Consider the following 18,756-nt stretch of genomic DNA (forward strand, 5'->3'; position numbering starts at 1 on the left):
CTAATACTTGTAATAACTGGGTAACACTGTGCGTTTTTTCTACGATAATGTAGCACCAGGGAGTCCACTAGATCGATTAGTAAAAGCTTTATTAAAGAACAAAGTAAAAAAGATCACAGTTCTTGGAATAGTAATAAAAAATCAGTGCAAATGTGATTAAAACGATTGTCTTTGTTACTGAATCATAATTCATTGCATCTAAAGTAAAAAGCATCCCTGAAGCTGAACAGAGGCCACGCCCAGTTACCACTGTAAACGAAGATGTTTGGAAACCAACGGGAGCGAGCTCAGCAGCTCAGTCAGAACCTCCTGCTGGAGCACTCAGTTCATCCCAGTTTGGATCCTAACAGGGCATTCCACATCAGCGCAGTCTGCTGCCTGGCTACAGGATCGTCGCTGTAGTCCAAAATGTTGCCGTTCCACATGCCGATGCCTCTCAGGCCTTTGGACATGACGTAGTCCGCTTTGGGGAACAGACTCTGTGGGTCGTCGTACCAAACCTGATGGGACTGTCCCGTCTCATCCTGAATTAAGCAGTGAAACAAAGAATAAAATAGAAAAAAAAGGTCGTTTTTTTTCTGTGTTTGTTTGAATGCATTGTTTTAGGAGTAAAAAAATATGACACCTTGTAATAGAAGTAAGGAGCTTTTTGCTCATCATCCCACAGTCTGCCGGACGACGTTGGGCTGTTGAGCTGCTTCATGATCCATTTGTACGTTTTTTGTTTTCCCGCTGCATCGCTGCAAGGAGCTCCACGGAACGGGACTTTAGGTATGTAACAAATGCCCTCCTTGGATAAAACAGAAAATAAAACCAGAAGCGTTTTATTTTGTTGGTTAATAGGCAGGTTTTACGCAGCATATGCCAAGATGTAAAAAGAAGGAAACCGTAAAACCCACGCCACCCGCAGTTTTTAAGAAAAAATATCGTGATTTTGTGTTCTATGATTGAAAGTCAAGCCTATTAATATAAGGGAGCAAGTCTTATCATTATTATTGTTGACTAATAATAATAAGAAAACTAACAGTGCTCAAATTATTTAATGTGTAATGCAATTTGTATTTTAATAAGAATTTTAAATAAAATCAAATTAAAAAAAAATTTATGCATTTAAAACTTTCTAGATAATAAATATCAGATTATATTGAGCTAGTACAGTGTTTGACATTTTAGATCAAGATTGAAATAAAATACTTCATTTTTAAATTATATATTTTTTATTTTCTGTTATTAACTGAAGGCAGCTTTAAAAGGATGCCACAGTACTATGAAATATTTCTCGCCTGATAGCCCTCACCATAATTGGTTGATCATTAGCAGCAAATGTTCCTACTGAGACTTAGAACAGATCACTGATTAACTATTAAACTATATTAGTGTGAAATGTGTGTGCTGATGTAAATAATTACACTGATCTCTCTTGTGGTAAAGACAATTATTATTATTGATTGATCTTTGAAGTAAAGTATGCTGACTGAAAACAGAATTGTGAGCCCAGAACCATGTAATAGTAGGTGGTCTGCCACATGGTGGCAGCACAGGGAAAGGTATTCCATTAGTTGTGAACTCAAAGCATGACGATGTTTCCATCATATTTCAGTGTTAGGATTTTATTTTCAGGATGATATGGAGTGTTATCAGAAGTAAAGTGTGCAACTTGTCATTAAATACTGCCATACCTGAGTAAGGTTAACACACGGATAGTCATAGCCGTACCATGGCACTCCCATCAGCAGCTTATTTGAATGAATCTTCAGATCCAAATAGTCGTCGTAGGCTAAAATGGACAGATAAAAATGATTTCCTTTGGTTCACATTAACAAGGTGATTGGTTCTCGATCCTAAATGTGCATCTATACATGGAGACCTTTTAGAGTTTGGTTGAATGGGGCATTTGCCATTGCAATGCAGTCTCCGGTGATCTGGCTCTGCTCATCGTAGGACATCACAAACACCAGGTCACAGGATTTGGCGATGGTGACGTAATCATAGCAGCGCTTGTCGATACATTTTGGTGACCAGGCGACATCAAATGAAACCTAAAAATCAGAAAAAAAGGAAACGGTAGGGGTAAGCTGGCCATTTTTCATGGTAATAGAAATGGAAAGGGTTCACCAGACATTGGTGAACCATTGCTGTTCTACCTGAGAGCCTGGGATTTCCCCGTGGAAGGCCTCCGTCGTCTCATTGACCAGTGCTGTCAGAGCGTAGTACTCTGGAGAGCCGTCTTCCACTGCTTGCTCAACGTCAATGTTAATTCCGTCCATGAACTGCTTCTTGGCCAAACTGACCTGCTCCGTTATCCATCTGGTCCTGTTAGCTTTGTCCACAATGTAGGGAATATGAACATCACCTATGCCGCCATCACAAAGGGACATGCAAAGATAAAGACAACACGTCAATAAGCAAATATCAAAACATATTTGTAAAAAGGAAAAAAAAAAACTGCTCCGAAACAATGAATGTCGATACAAACATGAACTTTTGCAGACTATTAAGGCAAATCGGTGTAAACTCATTCACCTTTGAGGACAACTCGCGCTCCTTTGGAGTGAGCGAAACACATTAGCTCAGCGTCATAACTCCCAAAGGCGGCCACCGTCGTCACCATGCTCCAGTTGTAGGATTTCCATGTCTTTCCGCCCACATCAAACACAAACACCTAAAAGCAAAAACAAGTTATATTGACGATTATGATCGAGGTGTCTTGCAAACAAAAACTAATAATACAATGCAATTCAATTCATTTATATAGTGTCAATTCACAACAAAATTCCTCTTTGCAGCACAAGCAAAAGCATCAAATGAATCTAAAACATAGCATATCACACTGAGCAAACAAAATATTACAACCACTGAAAGAAAAAGAGCAAACCGTCCAAAGACTCTTATGGAAAAAGATTCTGCATTCTGACATTTAAAATGCATCTTTTTAATATTTTTATCTAATTTGAGTATTTTTTAGATGGAAAACTATTTTTTAGTTTAGTGTTATTATCTCTACCAATTTATCTTTTTTTCAGAATTTGTCCTTATTCGTGCTTGTGAATGTTGTCTGTTTTTAGAGTCAAAACAAATCATTTAAGAGCTTTCTGACATTTTAAATGTGAAGATCCCATATGTGCCTTCCTCTCATATTTCTTGAATTCACAATTCTTTATTAGAATACCATAAATTCACCAGATTTTATGGTAAATATTTTTACAGTGAGAGGATACAAGAACGAAAGAGACTCACAACAATGGCACAAAAAATGAACTTTGCAAATTGTTACATTTTCCCATACCCAAGACAGACAGGAAACCTTAAAACACTGAACCGAATCTATACAATCAGATAAAACTTGAGTTACACCACTCAGTGTGTTCACCGATACATGTTGAAAAGTTCACATTCCTGAGCCAATGTTAGCTGCAATGCAGAAAGACGGATGTTTAAAAAGAGGAACTTTATACAACCCACCATCTCAAAAACAACTTTAGCAACTAAACTGTCAACTTTTCTCACAAGATCTGTTGAGATTAGGATGCTGTTTACTACCCAAGTCACTGTGTTTTGTCCAAGCTGCAGCATAAAGTCGTGTTTTATTAATGTGAACATCATAACCTGCAGGTTTTTGCTTCAGGTGCCCTGATAGAAAGAATCCATTTTCTGAAAGTACAGAACTCCAGAAATCAGTGCAGAGAATTTAGTACCTACAGGCTTTAAATAATATTATTAACTGAAAGGTTTGGTTCAGAACATCATTCTCGAAAAGTCTTATTCTGTCATATAATGGTTAACTCGGAAAAACAGACTTGTTATTCCAGAAACAATGCAAGTAATGATACTTCGCGGGAGGTATGTTTGTTTTATATGTTGACAGAATCCGCCGACAGCGTTACCTCAAACTCTCTCTCTCCCCGGATTGGCTGACAGAGCTCCGGCCTGTCACAGGGACACACGCCGGAGCCGCTCACTACCAGCAGAACCGACAGAAACGCAACAAACGGCAACATTGTGTTAGTCCAAAGCGAAACTGCAGCAGCTTGAAGCTAGCTGATCATGTGAACTTTTGTACGGAGTACGAGATAGGACAAAACTCATCCTGTCGATAATATGTCAATTGAACATCGTGACAGATCGATATGTTCAGTAGCCTTTATATAAACATACACTAACTATCAATGATTATTTGAGACATTGATTATCACGTCTGGATTTGAAAACAAACTTTAAGCTGTGTGGGCTTTGTTTCTAAATTTCTACACAATGAATAAGCAGGGAGTCAATGACCAGTAAAAAGTAAAATATAACAAATGCAACAAGATAGCCTACTTCTTTTCTCTTGCTGTATGGAGCATAGAGTTACACAGCACTGTTCCTCGCTCACCTGTTGCTTCACACTGCTAGTCAGCTGGCTGAAAAAAGCAGCCTTCAACTCTTTTTATTGCACACGTAGAGGTCTTGTTTGGCTGTTTTGGTTAAATTGTTTTAAAAATTCAGCAAATAAGTTTTTAAGTGGCATGTCGGTTAAGCAGGGTGGCCACATGAGCAAATTACCTGACTAAACAATGTATCATAAAAAGTTATTTTAATGTGGACAATAAGAATGTTTACTTTAAAAGTACTGATTCATCTTATGGGAATTTAGCTTTGTTGAATAATCAATATAACAACAAGTTTAAAAAAATATACATATCCATGCAAAATACTTATTAAAATATTGTTTGACAATTTAAGTTTCTTGCATGACATATTCAAGTGACATCTGATTCAGTAATAAGAATTACAATCCAAGAAACTTCACCTGGCAGTGAACCTAAATAGGAAACTATATCAAAAACAGATAATGTAAGGATAACTGAAAGCTTGGTTCAATCCACTGTGCAGGTTTAGCAACTTCTTCCCTATAGAATGCAATGAATTGTAATATAATATAGTTGCACTTCTTTTCATCCATTTAATAAAAGTTTGATAGTGGATATTTGAAAGTATTTTTAAAAGCACCGTTGCAAAGCGGTGCAGTTGGCAGCGCTGTTGCCTTGCAGCAAGAAGGTCCTGGGTTCAAATCCCAGCTGGGGATTTTCTGCATGTTCTCCCTGTACAGAGTCTAAAAACATGACATGAAGTTGTCCTTAGGTATGAGTGAGTTGTTTGACATGTGTGACTTGTCCAATGTGTACCCTGCTTCTAACTCAATGACCACTGGAGATAGGCACCAGTCCCCGATGACCCTGCAAGCATAAGCGGCATAGACTGTACATGAATGGAAAAGTAAGCTTAATCATTTGTGAGGGAGAATAATTAATTCTTATAGGCCTGTAATTTGAAGTTGATTATTTTACACAAGCTCTAAAGAGAAAATTTTAATTATATATTTTTTATTTATCAGAAATCTAGTATGTTATTGACCAACTCTTCTGCTATCCACAGATCATGACTTTTGACCCATGTTAGACAGTAACACTGATAAAATACACATTTTCATTCAAATCAGAATTCACATCAGATTCAGCTTTTTTTGCCAGGTTTGTGCTCACAAACAAGGAATTTGACTTCTTTTCTGCTTTGCTCTCAGTGAAGACATTTAAAAATAGAAATATACATAAAAGACATTTATAAATTGAATCTTTCTTTCTTGTAATATGTTTATATTGGGTTGGTTCAGCATGCTGAGTCTACAGTTTTCGATGTAGCTTTCCTGTATTAAATTTCCATTTGAGTGCTCTTTGCTGCTTTACATTTCTCTACCTTTTGATGAATAAATGACAATACAGCCTAAAAAACCTTCCAAACGTATGTACATATACAGTGTTTTTATAGAAGTAGAAGTCAATCTTGAATTAGTGCAACTATGCAAATCAAAGATTATAACACCAAGGCATCCGAGACAGAACAGGGAAGCCAAAAACACCAACTTACTGCTTGATTTCAGATATCTTTCTCTTTGGATAAATCGTTAGGGTTTATATCTTTTTGAAGTTTACCTACAAGTACTGTTATACATCCTCTGTTTGATACTCCTTAAACAGTTTATTAAGGAGAACCCCTGATGAAGGTTACTCAAATATTTTTAGATTCCAGGTAGAAAGCAAACCGTATAATTTCACAATCTTGTCATTTAAGACAAATGACAGGATTGTGAAAGTATTGCTGGGTCAGGACATTATGACACATGAATCAGTCACCAGGTGGGATCAAGCTGCTCTGACAGCTCTGTACAAATCTTAATATTTATTGTCGTTAAACACATATAGAAGTACTTTTTGAGGTAAACACATATTTATTACTTTAAATATTATTTGTTTTGCCAACCAATATGACAAATAAAAACCTTTAGCACATTTCTAATGAAACATGATAAAACACTGTAATCAGACATTTTCAGGACATTTTCTGATTAGCGTATTTACTCAGCCTTGTCGACATGATCAGGGCACAGTAACCACCGAGAGAAATGACAGCCAACATTTAGTTAATGTTTCATTTTCAAAAACAATGTCTGCAAATCTTGGCTTTAAAAGGAAACCGTTAGCTACAGTCGTTCACAACCACCAACCATGAAGGTGATTGTGCTGGCTCTGACTGTGGCCTTTGTGGGTGAGTGTCCCTGTATGAACTAAACTTTAGTTAGTTTAGTTTGTTAATTCTAAACATATTCACATTCAAACACCATGATACTTATTTAGATAATTATTTGTCTGAAAAGGAGATGAGCAGAAATATAAACTTTTTTGACCCCTCCCCTTTTCTTTCATCAATAAATGGTGATAACGTTCTTCCAAATATTAAAAACGTAAATTCATATTATTTTAAAACAATAGCATCAATAGCAGTGTGTTCTTAAATAAGTTCAAATATCATCTCCTCTCAAAACAAACAGATAGTAATTATTAAAAAAAACCACAACTCTAATTTATTTTTCTAATGTTTTTCAGCTGGCACTCAGGTTAGCTATGGTAAGTTGTTTTCTAATAATACTAAAAATAAGAAAAGCAGCAAATCTATATATATTTTTTAAGATATGGATGATTTTTGCTTTCTGTTGTAGCCCCAGAATTTGCAGCTGGAAAGACCTACGAGTACAAATATGAAGGATATCTTCTGGGAGGGCTGCCTGAGGAGGGCCTGGCAAGGGCTGGGGTGAAAATCCAGAGCAAAGTTTTGATCGGTGCAGCAGATCCTAACAGCTACATTCTGAAAGTAAAAACTGTTTCTCAATAATGTTGCATTATCATCACAAAACCTAATCTGTACAAACATATCAACCAATATCCAGGAGAGGCTGATGCTCGCATTCTCGATAATATGTTGCTTGTTCTTTCAGCTTGAAGACCCTGTGATCTCAGAGTACAGTGGTATCTGGCCCAAAGAGGTCTTCCACCCTGCCACAAAGCTCACCTCAGCTCTCTCTGCTCAGCTCTTGACACCCGTCAAGTTTGAGTATGCTAACGGTGTGATCGGTAAAGTGTACGCCCCGGCAGGCGTCTCTACATCTGTGCTGAATATCATCAGGGGAATCCTCAACATCTTTCAGATGAACATCAAGAAGACTCAGAATGTGTACGACCTGCAAGAGGTACTCAATGCTTGCTTTCGATAGGTCTAGTCAGGCATAGGGTGAACCACCTGTAATATTTTCTTACTTTTATTTTCTTTAAATTAGCCTGGAGTAAAAGGTGTGTGCAAGACATACTACGTCCTTAGTGAGGATCCGAAGGCTGAGCGCTTTCATTTGACGAAGACTACAGACTTCAATCACTGCTCAGAAAAAATCTACATGGATGTTGGCTTGGCTGGTTATACAGACAAATGTGCAGAGTGTGCGACTGTGAGTACAGTTTCCTCTTATCTGCCATAGTCTCTGTTGAGGAAATTAAACTGTTTGATTATTGATTTTGTGTGTTATGTCACTACAGCGTGGGAAAGTGTTTTCAGGAGCAATGTCTCTAAACTACGTCATGAAGCCCTCAACCTCTGGTTCCTTGATCTTAGAGGCCACTGCTTCTGAGCTCCTCCAGTACTCCCCTTTCAACATTGTGAACGGAGCTGTCCAGATGGAGGCAAAGTATGTTGCTTTAAATTATGATGAAGCTCATCTCTGTGTGTTAAATTTTGGACAGCTGATTTAACTGATGTTAATCTACTTTCACAGGCAGAATGTGACCTTTGTGGATGTCAAGAACACCCCATTAGAGCCCGCCAAAGCTGAGTACGTTCCCCGTGGATCACTGAAGTACGAGTTAGGTACTGAAGTCCTCCAGACACCAATTCAGCTTCTGAGGGTCACCAATGCTGAGGCTCAGGTACCTTTTGAAGTTCTTATTGACATTCTGTTTTTATTCATTCAATTTTGTACTTTAAAAGCATTTTTGGGGGGATTGTTTTATAGATTGTTGAGACTCTGAACAACCTTGTGAGCCTCAATTTGGGCAAGGCCCATGAAGATTCTCCCCTGAAGTTTATTGAGCTCATCCAGCTTCTGCGTGTGGCCAGATATGAAAGCATTGAAGCTCTCTGGAGTCAATTCAAATCCAAAAGTGATCATAGGTAAAGCCACTTACACTGTTAGAGAATTAAAAAACAAACATTCTTAAGGACAATTTTACTGAAGCAAATCTTTCCCAAGGCACTGGATGCTGAGCTCCATCCCTGCCATTGGTACACATGTTACTCTTAAGTTCATCAAGGAGAAGGTCATTGCTGGTGAAGTGACCGCTGCTGAAGCTGTTCAGGCCATGATGGCATCCACACACTTGGTGACAGCCGACCTGGAGGCCATCAAGCTTCTGGAGGTAACCTGATGTTTAAATGTTTCATGTTTATTTCTAGTGGCAGGGTAACCCCTAACCCTAACCCAGTTTTTATGTTTCACCATTCTAGGAATTGGTCAAGGCCCCTAAGGTTCAAGAAAATGCTGCTTTGCGTGAGGTCACCATGCTGGGCTTTGGCACTGCGATTCACAAATACTGTGCAGAGAACCCATCATGTCCACCTGACCTTCTCAGGGTATGTATTGTCTGCATATTTCTAAAAACCAATGTTCAGTTGCAAGATCAATAACTTCTATCGTTTTTTTTTTGTTTGTTTATACTGCAGCCTATGCATGACATTATTGCCAGTGCTCTCGAGAGACGTGACAATAATGAGCTCTCCCTGGTTCTCAAAGTTCTGGGTAATGCGGGACATCCCAGCAGTCTGAAGCCGATCATGAAGCTGCTGCCTGGTTTCGGCAACTCTGCCTCCAATCTTGAGCACAGAGTTCATGTTGATGCTGCTATGGCACTGAGAAAAATTGCAAAGAGAGAACCCAGGCTGGTGAGGCAAACCTTCTGACCACCCTACTTTACAACACAATTCCTAAGGTTTAAACATACTGTTCAAATGTATTAAGAAAATTATCTCTTTTTTTTGTTTAGATTCAGGACATAGCTATTCAGCTCTTCATGGACAGGAGTCTTGACCCTGAGCTACGCATAATTGCTGCTATTGTGCTGTTTGAGACCAAGCTGCCCTTGATTCTGGTGACCACTGTAGCCAAGAGCCTCCTGTCAGAACCAAACCTGCAGGTTGCAAGCTTTGTCTACTCTTACATGAAGGCTTTAACCAGGACCACCACCCCTGACCGTTCTTCTTTGTAAGAACCCTGTTGCACTATTATCTTATTAATACGTCAGTGCAATAAACTGTAATGAAGAATAACTGATATTTGTTCTCTCTACAGAGCTGCTTCCTGCAATGTTGCCATCAGGATGCTCAACCCTAAGTTTGATAGACTATGCTTCCGCTACAGCCGAACTTTCCTTTATGACCACTATTACAGTAAGAGTGTACCAGAAAAATCACGTTCTCTCAAGAGATTTCACTTGCTAATAAAGATGGAAATGCTTTTTTTAACCTGCAGATCCTTGGATGATGGGAGCTGCTGCCAGCGCGTTTTACATCAATGATGCTGCAACTGTGTTGCCAAGAAACGTCATGGCAAAAGCTCAAGTTTACATGTCTGGAGTGTATGTTGATGTTCTGGAGGTATGATGATCATGTTTTAGACGTATCGTTAAAACCAAAGGGATTCGGTTTATGCAATAGAAGTGATCTTTGTGCTTAGGAATGGCTCACGCTTTTTAATATTAACTTGTTGAAAAAGATTAATTTGAGAACTGGTTATGAATTAAAAAGCTTTTCCAATGCTACATTTTTACAGTTCGGAGCCAGATCTGAGGGAGTACAGGAGGCCCTTTTGAAAGTCCGTGAAGTTCCAGAGGATGCAGACAGGATCACCAAGATGAAGCAAGCTCTCAAGGCTGTAGGTTTACAAGACATTTACCTGCAAGAGAGTTTTTCATACTTCCATAAAAATAAAAAAATATCCTACAACTTTCTTTCTGTTGCAGCTAATTGAGTGGAGGGCCAATCCTTCCCGCAAGCCCCTTGGCTCTCTGTACGTGAAAGTTCTTGGACATGAAATTGCATTTGCAAACATTGACAAAGAAATGGTTGAAAGGATCATTGAGGTAGTGTTCCACAGAAATGTTTGCATGCCTTCAATATCACGTTCAAATAAAAACCTTAGTCTAATAAGGATTTTATTTTTAATAGTTTGCCACCGGACCTGAAATCCGCACACATGGTAAAAAGGCCTTGGACGCTCTGTTGTCTGGTTACTCTCTGAAATACTCCAAGCCAATACTGGCTATTGAGGTCCGTCACATCTTCCCCAGCTCTCTCGGTTTACCCATGGAGCTCAGTCTCTACACTGCTGCTGTGGCAGCCGCATCTGTTGAGGGTAAGTTTCCGTGTTACAGTTCAACAACTGAGGGTTTGAGATGAATAATTACATTAAGAAATAACATTTTTAAATAAATTTTTCCTAGTACGAGCCACCATTTCTCCACCACCTTCTGAGAACTTCCATCCTGTCCACCTGTTGAGGTCTGATGTTTCCCTAAAGGCTTCAGTCGCTCCAAGGTGAACCACCTGTCCTGAAAACAAGCATCTAGAGGATAATCTGCTTGTACCACTTATGTTTTAATATTTCTGTATGTCTTTCTATTTCAGTCTGTCTTTGCACACCTATGCTGTTATGGGAGTAAATAATCCTTTCATTCAGGCCACTGTGATGTCAAGAGCCAAAGTCCACACAGTTATTCCTAAAAAGATGGAGGCTAGAGTTGACATAGAAAAGGGCTACTTTAACTATAAGTTCCTGCCTGTAGAGGGTGTGAAAACAATCGCATCTGCTCGGTGTGTACCTTTTTTAATTCTCTGGAATCAACAAATCAACCCCCTTTCTTATTTGGAGTAAATGTTTGCTTTTTTTTCCCGCTTCTTCTATAAAAGTCTTGAAACAGTTGCGATTGCAAGAGATGTGGAAGACCTCGCAGCTGCCAGGATCACGCCAGTTGTCCCGTTAGACAATTTTAAGAGGAAGAATGCCACCTCAAGACTTTCACAGATCGTGGGTAGTGAAGTAAGTCTGAGTGAATGATCAACCCTCCAGACCATTTCTTATTTACACTCCCCATAATTTGGATAACTTGCTGTTTCTCTTTTTCTTGCTTTATTTTTTATAGTCAAATTCTGAGGAATTTCGTCCTCTTAAACGGAAAAGTCAGAGTGTCAGAAACAAGAAAATCCCCAAACCAATTGTGAAGAAAATGTGCGCTACTACATACACATTCGGAATAAAGACATGCATTGATATTAGGTCTCGCAATGCCACCTTCCTCAGAAACACCCCGATCTACGCCATAATTGGAAACCATACTCTTATGGTTAATGTCACCCCAGGCAAGTGAAACGGATGCACTAATGTTCTTAAATGAAGCCTTTTGAAAGGGTAAAAAAAAAACAATCCGTCTCATTTATTTTGATTTCAGCTGCTGGACCACCCATCGAAAGGATTGAAATCGAGGTTCAGATTGGTGAAAAGGCAGCAGAAAAGATCCTTAAAGCGGTTAACCTGAGTGAGGAGGACAAAATACTTGAGGACAAAAACGTCCTGATGAAGCTGAAGAAGATTTTGGTTCCTGGTCTGAAGAACAACACAAAATCATCATCCTCCAGCTCAAGCAGCTCTCGTTCAAGCAGCTCTAGCTCCAGCAGCTCTTGCTCAAGCAGCTCAAGTTCTAGCAGCTCAAGTTCTAGCAGCTCAAGTTCTAGCAGCTCACGTTCTAGCAGCTCACGTTCCAGAAGCTCACGCTCTAGCAGTTCTTCCTCAAGCTCCTCCAAGACCTCTTCCAGATCCTCCTCTTCGAGCCGCAAAAGCAAGACGCCGGATCTTAACAAAACACCAAAGAGGTCCTCCAGCAGGTCTGCCAGCAGGTCCGCCAGCAGGTCATCCAGCTCCAGCTCCAGCTCCTCCAGCTCCATGTCCAGGGTGAGTCAACTTCACAATTCACAGCTTACACAGTTGTGAAAATCGCATTGTTTGTTTTGGAGACAACGATAAGGACAATTTTATTCACCTGCTTTTCTATTGCAACAGGAACGGTATGAACTGAACTTCACCAAGGATCACATCCACCAGGTAACATTATTGTGATCTTTCAGAAGTGTTTTTACTCATTTCGACGCTCAGAGAAATTGCCTTCAAATCAACCGCTCCCCAAGCTAATTTAAAGTGTAAACCATCTTGGAGTGTTTCTGAGCTGGGTAAATGTTTTTCCTTCGCAGCATTCGATCTCAGCAGAGCGTCTGAAAAGCAAGAGCAGCGCCAGCAGCTTTGAATCCATCTACAACAAGGCAAGCTATAAAAATTATTGTAGTCCTGTGCATCCATATACTGTACGAGTAAAGAAAGAAAAAACAAAAACAATCTACATGTCTTCTTTGTGCTTGCAGGCCAAATACCTGTCCAACACCGTCCGTCCACAAGTCGCAGTCCTTGTCCGTGCCATTAGACAAGACAACAAGAACCAGGGATATCAGATCACTGCTTACTTTGACGGTGAAACTGCCAGAGTACAAATCATTGTGGCCAACCTCACTGAGAGTAACAACTGGACGATCTGTGCTGACAGCGTGATGCTCAGCTACCACAAAGTGATGGTACAGTTTTTTCTTTTAGTGTTTTATTTTTGTTATTAATTATAACTTAAAACAGTCACCATGAAACCCAGACACTGTAGCTGTAGTTCCAAGCAGTTTTCCCTTCAGGTTTCCAGGCTTCCAGTTGCTGCTTTCATTCAATACTGACAGAAATTATATTTTTATTTTCCTATGGAACATTAAAAAATGCAAACTGTGCAGCACAAGGCTAAGAATGTGGATTCACAAAGTAACAAAGATTTCATGTTGCTGATGAAAGATTTGGTCCCCAATTGTGCTTTCTTATAAATTAGTGCACATTAATGCACCTTACCATTAACATCACTGAGAAAGAACTGACCACAACAATGAGTTGTTTTTCAATATTTTTCTGAAATTGTGAGTTATACTTTTAAACTGGCAAATAAAAAGTCTGAACCGAAGGAAGAAGATTTTAGATTAAGCTTTTCCACAAGTTCTCATTTAATGCACTATTCTCTATTACTTATAATTAGTATATTTTCTGGAAACTTAATTTTTTTCCCAGACTCGGCTAACCTGGGGAATTCAATGCAAGCAGTACAACACCACGATCACAGCTGAAACCGGTCGCGTTGAGAAGAAACCTGCAATCCGTGTGAAACTGGCCTGGGCGAGACTCCCTCATTACATGAAGAAATATTCAAGAAGGTAATGTCGCAAACGAAGGAAATCATCCTGTAGCCATCATCCTTTGGAAGTCAAGCCTTAGTTTGTGTAAGTTTTTAAGGTTTTTTTTTTTTTTACTTTTTCTCCCATTTAGAGTCTCTAAATGGTTTTACCGTGTCGCTGAGGACATTGGAGTGAACAGGACAAAGGTCCACAACAACCCCAGACAGATAAAACTCACTATAGCTGTTGCCAACGAGACAAACCTGAATGTCACACTGAAGACATCAAAGGTGCAACAATGCATCATCGTTTAATTTATGCAAACACCACATTTGCATTGCACGTATATGTCAAAGATAATTTCTGTTTGTTGGAAATCCAGAGGGCCTATTACAAACTGGGATGGGTCCTTCCCTTGTACATGCCGATTAACAACACTGCTACTGAGCTGCAGGCGTACCGGGGCAGATTGACGGAGCAGGTCACCTACATGCTCACCAAGTCTACCGCAGGTGAAAAACCCTCACAAATCATTTAATCTTAATATGTAATTTCTATGAGCAAGTTAATGGTAATAGTTTTTGCAAATATTCCAAATGAAGCAATTACATTACGTTACATATTTTAGTTTTTTTTTAAAATTCGTAAAAATACAATCTGCTAATATCAAACTGGGCCGTGCCTAATTTATGCTCTTTTTAAAGAGGTTAAATTCAGTATTTTTCTCATTTCAGCTGAGTGCTCCGTGGTCAATGACACAGTGGTCACCTTCAACAACAGGAAGTTCAAAACAGAGATGCCCCACACTTGCCCTCAGGTCTTGGCTCAAGATTGCACAAACGAACTCAAATTCATAGTTCTGCTGAAGAGGGATCAAACGACAGAAAAGAATGAGATCAACATCAAGGTTGAAAACATGTAAGTGATGACTGTACACAGTATGCAACATGACTGTCTTTGAAGAAAACGACTTTAACATTTAAGCTGTGTTTCCACAGTGATGTCGACATGTATCACAAGAACAATGTTGTTATGGTGAAGGTTAATGGAGCAGAAATTCCTCTCAACAACCTGCCATATCAGCATCCCTCAGGTAGGACAATGTGGTGGGTGATATGCTGGACTCGCACATATCGACCATTTATTTTTATGTTTAAACGTGTATCTTTATAACAGGCAACATACATATCAAAGAGAAGGAGAAGGGCATTTCTCTGTTTGCTCACAGTCATGGTCTTCAGGAAGTCTACTTCAGCTCTGACAAAGTGCAGGTGATGACAAAAATCTGGTAAACTTGGGCATTCATCAAATGACATCTTGATAATTGTATAATTGTGACTCAAATACCTTTTTTTTTCACCCCTTCAAGGTTAGGGTGGTGGACTGGATGAGAGGCCAGACCTGTGGAATCTGTGGAAAAGCTGGCGGCGAATTCAGACAGGAGTACGTGACTCCGAACGAGCGGGTTTCCAGGAACGCGACGAGCTTCGCTCATTCCTGGGTTCTGCCTGCAAAGAGCTGCCGTGAGGCCTCTGGTAAAAATCCGTTCCGATTTTTAAAAACGCAACACCGGGAATCAAAAGAATTTGCGCAACGATAAACTCAAAGCAGTCTGCAAACAATACAAAAATGAAAGGGTCAAATATATATATCCCCCCCAGAGTGCTACATGCGGCTTGAGTCGGTGAAGCTGGAGAAGCAGGTCAGGGTGGCAGGTGAGGAATCTAAATGCTACTCCGTCGAACCTGTGCTGCGCTGTCTGCCTGGCTGCCAGTCCGTGAGAACCACCTCCGTCACTGTCGGCTACCACTGCGTTCCTCTGGGTGAGCAGCTGGCCCCAAGAACACATTTATTAAAGCACTCTTCAAATCTTGCACCAAACCTAACCGCTCCGCTCTCCCTTTCAGAGTCGAACATGAATCGCCCTGATGGTCTCAGTAGCATCTTCGAGAAGAGCATTGATGTGCGCGAGACAGCGGAGTCCCACCTGGCCTGTCGCTGCACTCCACAGTGTGCCTAATTGTGTTGCTTTCTGACATTCGTTCTGTTTTTGTGTTTCATGGATGCTTGTAAAGTAAAATAAAGAAGCAATTGAAATTGTCTCTGTGGTGAACGTTGATGGCACAAAGTAAAAATAAGGTATCATTGAAAATGAATGTAGGGTGAAGAAGATGTATCATTCATTGCTAATAATAAAAAGAGCCGGGAAATCCAAGACAGTTTTCAAAATACATTAAAAAATTAATTAACAGAAATACCGAAAATAACATGAAGTAGTTTAAAAAAAAAACAACACACACACACATTTGGACTGAGATATGATGGCAACATTTGAGATGGTTACTAGACAAATAGATAAACCTCAAAGGTTTTTTTGTTAGCTACATACATCAAAAATAGTCATAACTAAACCACATTATTTAGTCTTTTCATACTATAACACCTTTATGACATGTTGCAAGTGAATTTTAACTGCAAATTCCATACTAATAATAGTCATAGCCATAAAGAGCCACACTTACATTATTAACTAAATGATGATTCCCTGCTGACACTGAGATCAGGTGTTTTATGTTGTCAGGTTTTGGAGGGGGAAAAAAAAAACTAAATTATAACACAGTATTATACCTTAAATTATCTTAGATGTGAGAACACAGCCTTGGTGATGGAGAATGCAAATAAATTTTTGCGTTGTGCTGTAATTTAATGCGTAACAGTTTAAAACCATTAAAATTGTCTGATTAGTTTTAGCAGTCAGCTAAGGAAGTTGTTAATCTGTCACAAAGTAAGCAGTTCTGTGAGTCCTGGATTATTTTTTTTCCAATGTCATTCCTTCTGCAAAGTGATGCAAGACAAACAAGACCAGCAGAGGACACTGTTTTCCTGACATCTTGCAGCTTGTCATTCTCATCAGAGGGGTTTCATTTTTATTCTCGCTCTGACACATTCTCATCCAAATCACTGTCTGCTTCCTTACCAAGAACTATCAGATCCCAAGCCTCCGACCCAACAAACTTTGCATCTAAAACCTAACTCACTGAATTTAGCTTCAAATGTGTTTTTATAATCTGTTTGTAAGATTAGATTCAGATTCAGATTCATACTTATTCATCTCCCAAATGGGCAATTGATGTTACAGCAAGTAAAAAATGAACGGTTAAAAAACAAAAAAAAAGAAGAAACAACATACCAAAAAAGACATCACATATAAGTCCGTTTGAAACGTATAATTTATAACCTGCAATCATAAATTGCAGGTGGAGATCTCGTGTGTTTGAGGAGGTCCTCCTCAACAAGGCCTGGACACAGACATGAGATCTGCCCCTCAGTCATCTGGTTGGGAGTGTACATGTGTGGATGTAGAAGTCTGATGCAGTTTTGTCTCTCCACTGTTTCAAGATCCCCCGACATAATCTTTACATACTAACATTTGTCTCTCTGTAGAGACTGTATCAGAACTGGATCGCAAATTGAAGTACCTAAACTGTGATTTTCCTTGATTTGGCCCTCACTGCCGGATATAGAGCCCATTGTAGTAGATGTAGATTAAAACTGACCCACAGCAGCCTCGGTGCACAAAGATTTGTAACAACTGTGCAAAAGTATGTTTGTATTAAAACAGCTTCATTTCTGTATATTTTTTAAAACTCAACAAAAAGGCATCAAATTTTAGTCTAAAACAAAATACTAGTAAGGTATGTCAAACATTTTTTGAAGATTTAACTTTGTTGATGAGGTCCAGAGGGATTGAGATAGCAAACATGTTGCAAATTTCAAATAATGTCTTACTGCTGATCATTTCACTCAACGTCCTGCTCCCCCTAATGTTTCTATGACAATAAAAACAATTGGTTTGGTCCAACTTTGTGTTCAAAAACAGTCAAGCAAGTTTAATTTCAGTTCGAGTTGTCTGTGGAGTTGGTAATGTGTCTTTAATCTATGTTTTAACATGAACTATTGTACTTAAATTTGTTGTACTATTTTTTTTATTTTGTTTCTGTATGCATTTTAAGAATTATTTTTTTTGCCATCAATCCATTCATTTATGTGATGTGTGTATACCTATGTTTTATTTTTTATTCACAATTTATAAAAATATCAACTTACAGTTTTTTTAGCTATAGTGGATGAAGATTCATTCCTAGTCTTTATTCATCATTTCTATTTATTATTTCTGTAATTTAATTTCCATTAAATATTTCTGTTGAAAGGTTTTTCAACCCCAAATGCTTTGTCTAGCCATTTTATATAGAACGTATTGTGTAATTAGAAATTGATTCATTCAAAGAATAAATGTAATATCTGCATGTCTGAACCCAGAGCTACTGTGGTTTTGCAACAGCAGGTCGGATGAGAAAGGACCTGACTGGACAAACTCCTAATCTTTAACTGATGATTGGATAAATAGCTCACAAACTGCAGGCCAGGCCTTCTCATCCAATATCAGTTGCTGATCTCACTAATGGCAAAAAAAGATTAAAATTCTGAAAAACACACTCCTGATCTTTGTGGAAATCCTTCTTAGAAGAGTTCAAGCTGTGCTAGCAGCAAAGGATTAGTCAACTTAATGTTAAACCTCATTGGGATGTTATTCTAGTTTGTGTATTTAATGGCAAAAGAGCAAATAGATTTGGCAACACGGTGTACCGAAATGTAAATTGTAAAAATTTAGATGATAATATGCTGTGCCTGCCAAACTCTCGAAATATGAATTTCTCAGCAAACAACACAGATAAGATATAATATATAAAATATTGCAGGCCTGTATTTTACTGTCTTATACTGTAAGTAGTATTTACCTTCCTGGAGAAAACTACTTTGTTTTCACAAGTGTTTTAAAACCACAGGCCTGCCTTCCAATCACAGTGCCTAAGAAAACGGGACCTGTTATGCAAAATTAACTTTTTTCTTGTTTTGTACTTCCATTTGGGCCTCGAATGCTTCTAAAAACGTCCAAAAGTCCAAGCACTTAAAAAGAACCTCCTAGACGTTTTTTGCTACAACAATATTGTTGGCAGTACTGACTGACTTAATAATAATGGATATTATTGGCATATAAACTTGTCAAAGTCAAATGGCTCACTGATCCTAAGA

At 38.8% G+C, this 18,756-nt stretch overlaps 2 protein-coding genes across 2 annotated transcripts; one reads left to right on the forward strand and one right to left on the reverse strand.

Annotated features, from left to right (window-relative positions):
- Positions 1 to 72: 72 nt before the first annotated feature.
- ctbs (chitobiase, di-N-acetyl-) lies at positions 73 to 4,067 on the reverse strand. The gene is made up of 7 exons (XM_008408032.3): positions 3,885 to 4,067; positions 2,524 to 2,662; positions 2,145 to 2,353; positions 1,868 to 2,039; positions 1,680 to 1,777; positions 626 to 790; positions 73 to 524 (listed from the first exon to the last, which is right to left on the reverse strand). Exons 1-7 carry the CDS (start codon positions 3,996 to 3,998, stop codon positions 327 to 329), a joined length of 1,095 nt encoding a protein of 364 aa, XP_008406254.2. The 5' UTR covers positions 3,999 to 4,067; the 3' UTR covers positions 73 to 326.
- A 2,453-nt stretch (positions 4,068 to 6,520) lies between these two features.
- On the forward strand, positions 6,521 to 15,762 carry vtg2 (vitellogenin 2). Its single transcript, XM_008408029.2, has 34 exons — positions 6,521 to 6,582; positions 6,921 to 6,941; positions 7,034 to 7,185; positions 7,310 to 7,561; positions 7,649 to 7,813; positions 7,902 to 8,050; positions 8,138 to 8,288; positions 8,375 to 8,532; positions 8,612 to 8,777; positions 8,866 to 8,991; positions 9,082 to 9,300; positions 9,402 to 9,619; positions 9,707 to 9,804; positions 9,887 to 10,011; positions 10,187 to 10,288; positions 10,377 to 10,496; positions 10,582 to 10,768; positions 10,857 to 10,950; positions 11,041 to 11,226; positions 11,323 to 11,452; positions 11,556 to 11,772; positions 11,862 to 12,361; positions 12,470 to 12,511; positions 12,658 to 12,726; positions 12,826 to 13,032; positions 13,559 to 13,701; positions 13,814 to 13,952; positions 14,045 to 14,174; positions 14,397 to 14,580; positions 14,661 to 14,755; positions 14,839 to 14,933; positions 15,032 to 15,197; positions 15,324 to 15,485; positions 15,570 to 15,762. Exons 1-34 carry the CDS (start codon positions 6,543 to 6,545, stop codon positions 15,680 to 15,682), a joined length of 5,121 nt encoding a protein of 1,706 aa, XP_008406251.2. The 5' UTR covers positions 6,521 to 6,542; the 3' UTR covers positions 15,683 to 15,762.
- The last annotated feature ends 2,994 nt before the right edge of the window (positions 15,763 to 18,756 follow it).

Source organism: Poecilia reticulata, chromosome 4 (assembly GCF_904066995.2).
Source record: "Poecilia reticulata chromosome 4, P_reticulata-male-v2, whole genome shotgun sequence".
NCBI classification, from domain to species: domain Eukaryota; kingdom Metazoa; phylum Chordata; class Actinopteri; order Cyprinodontiformes; family Poeciliidae; genus Poecilia; species Poecilia reticulata.

Coding starts and splice junctions, on each gene's coding strand:
- ctbs (XM_008408032.3), bottom strand. CDS start 3,998: ATGTTGCCGTTTGTTGCGTTTCTGTCGGTTCTGCTGGTAGTGAGCGGC. Junction 2,663..3,884: donor GGGGAGAGAGAGAGTTTGAG/GTAACGCTGTCG, acceptor TTTTGCTTTTAG/GTGTTTGTGTTTGATGTGGG. Junction 791..1,679: donor CGTGTGTTAACCTTACTCAG/GTATGGCAGTAT, acceptor GTTTTATCCAAG/GAGGGCATTTGTTACATACC.
- vtg2 (XM_008408029.2), top strand. CDS start 6,543: ATGAAGGTGATTGTGCTGGCTCTGACTGTGGCCTTTGTGG. Junction 8,051..8,137: donor GCTGTCCAGATGGAGGCAAA/GTATGTTGCTTT, acceptor CTACTTTCACAG/GCAGAATGTGACCTTTGTGG. Junction 14,175..14,396: donor GCTCACCAAGTCTACCGCAG/GTGAAAAACCCT, acceptor TTCTCATTTCAG/CTGAGTGCTCCGTGGTCAAT.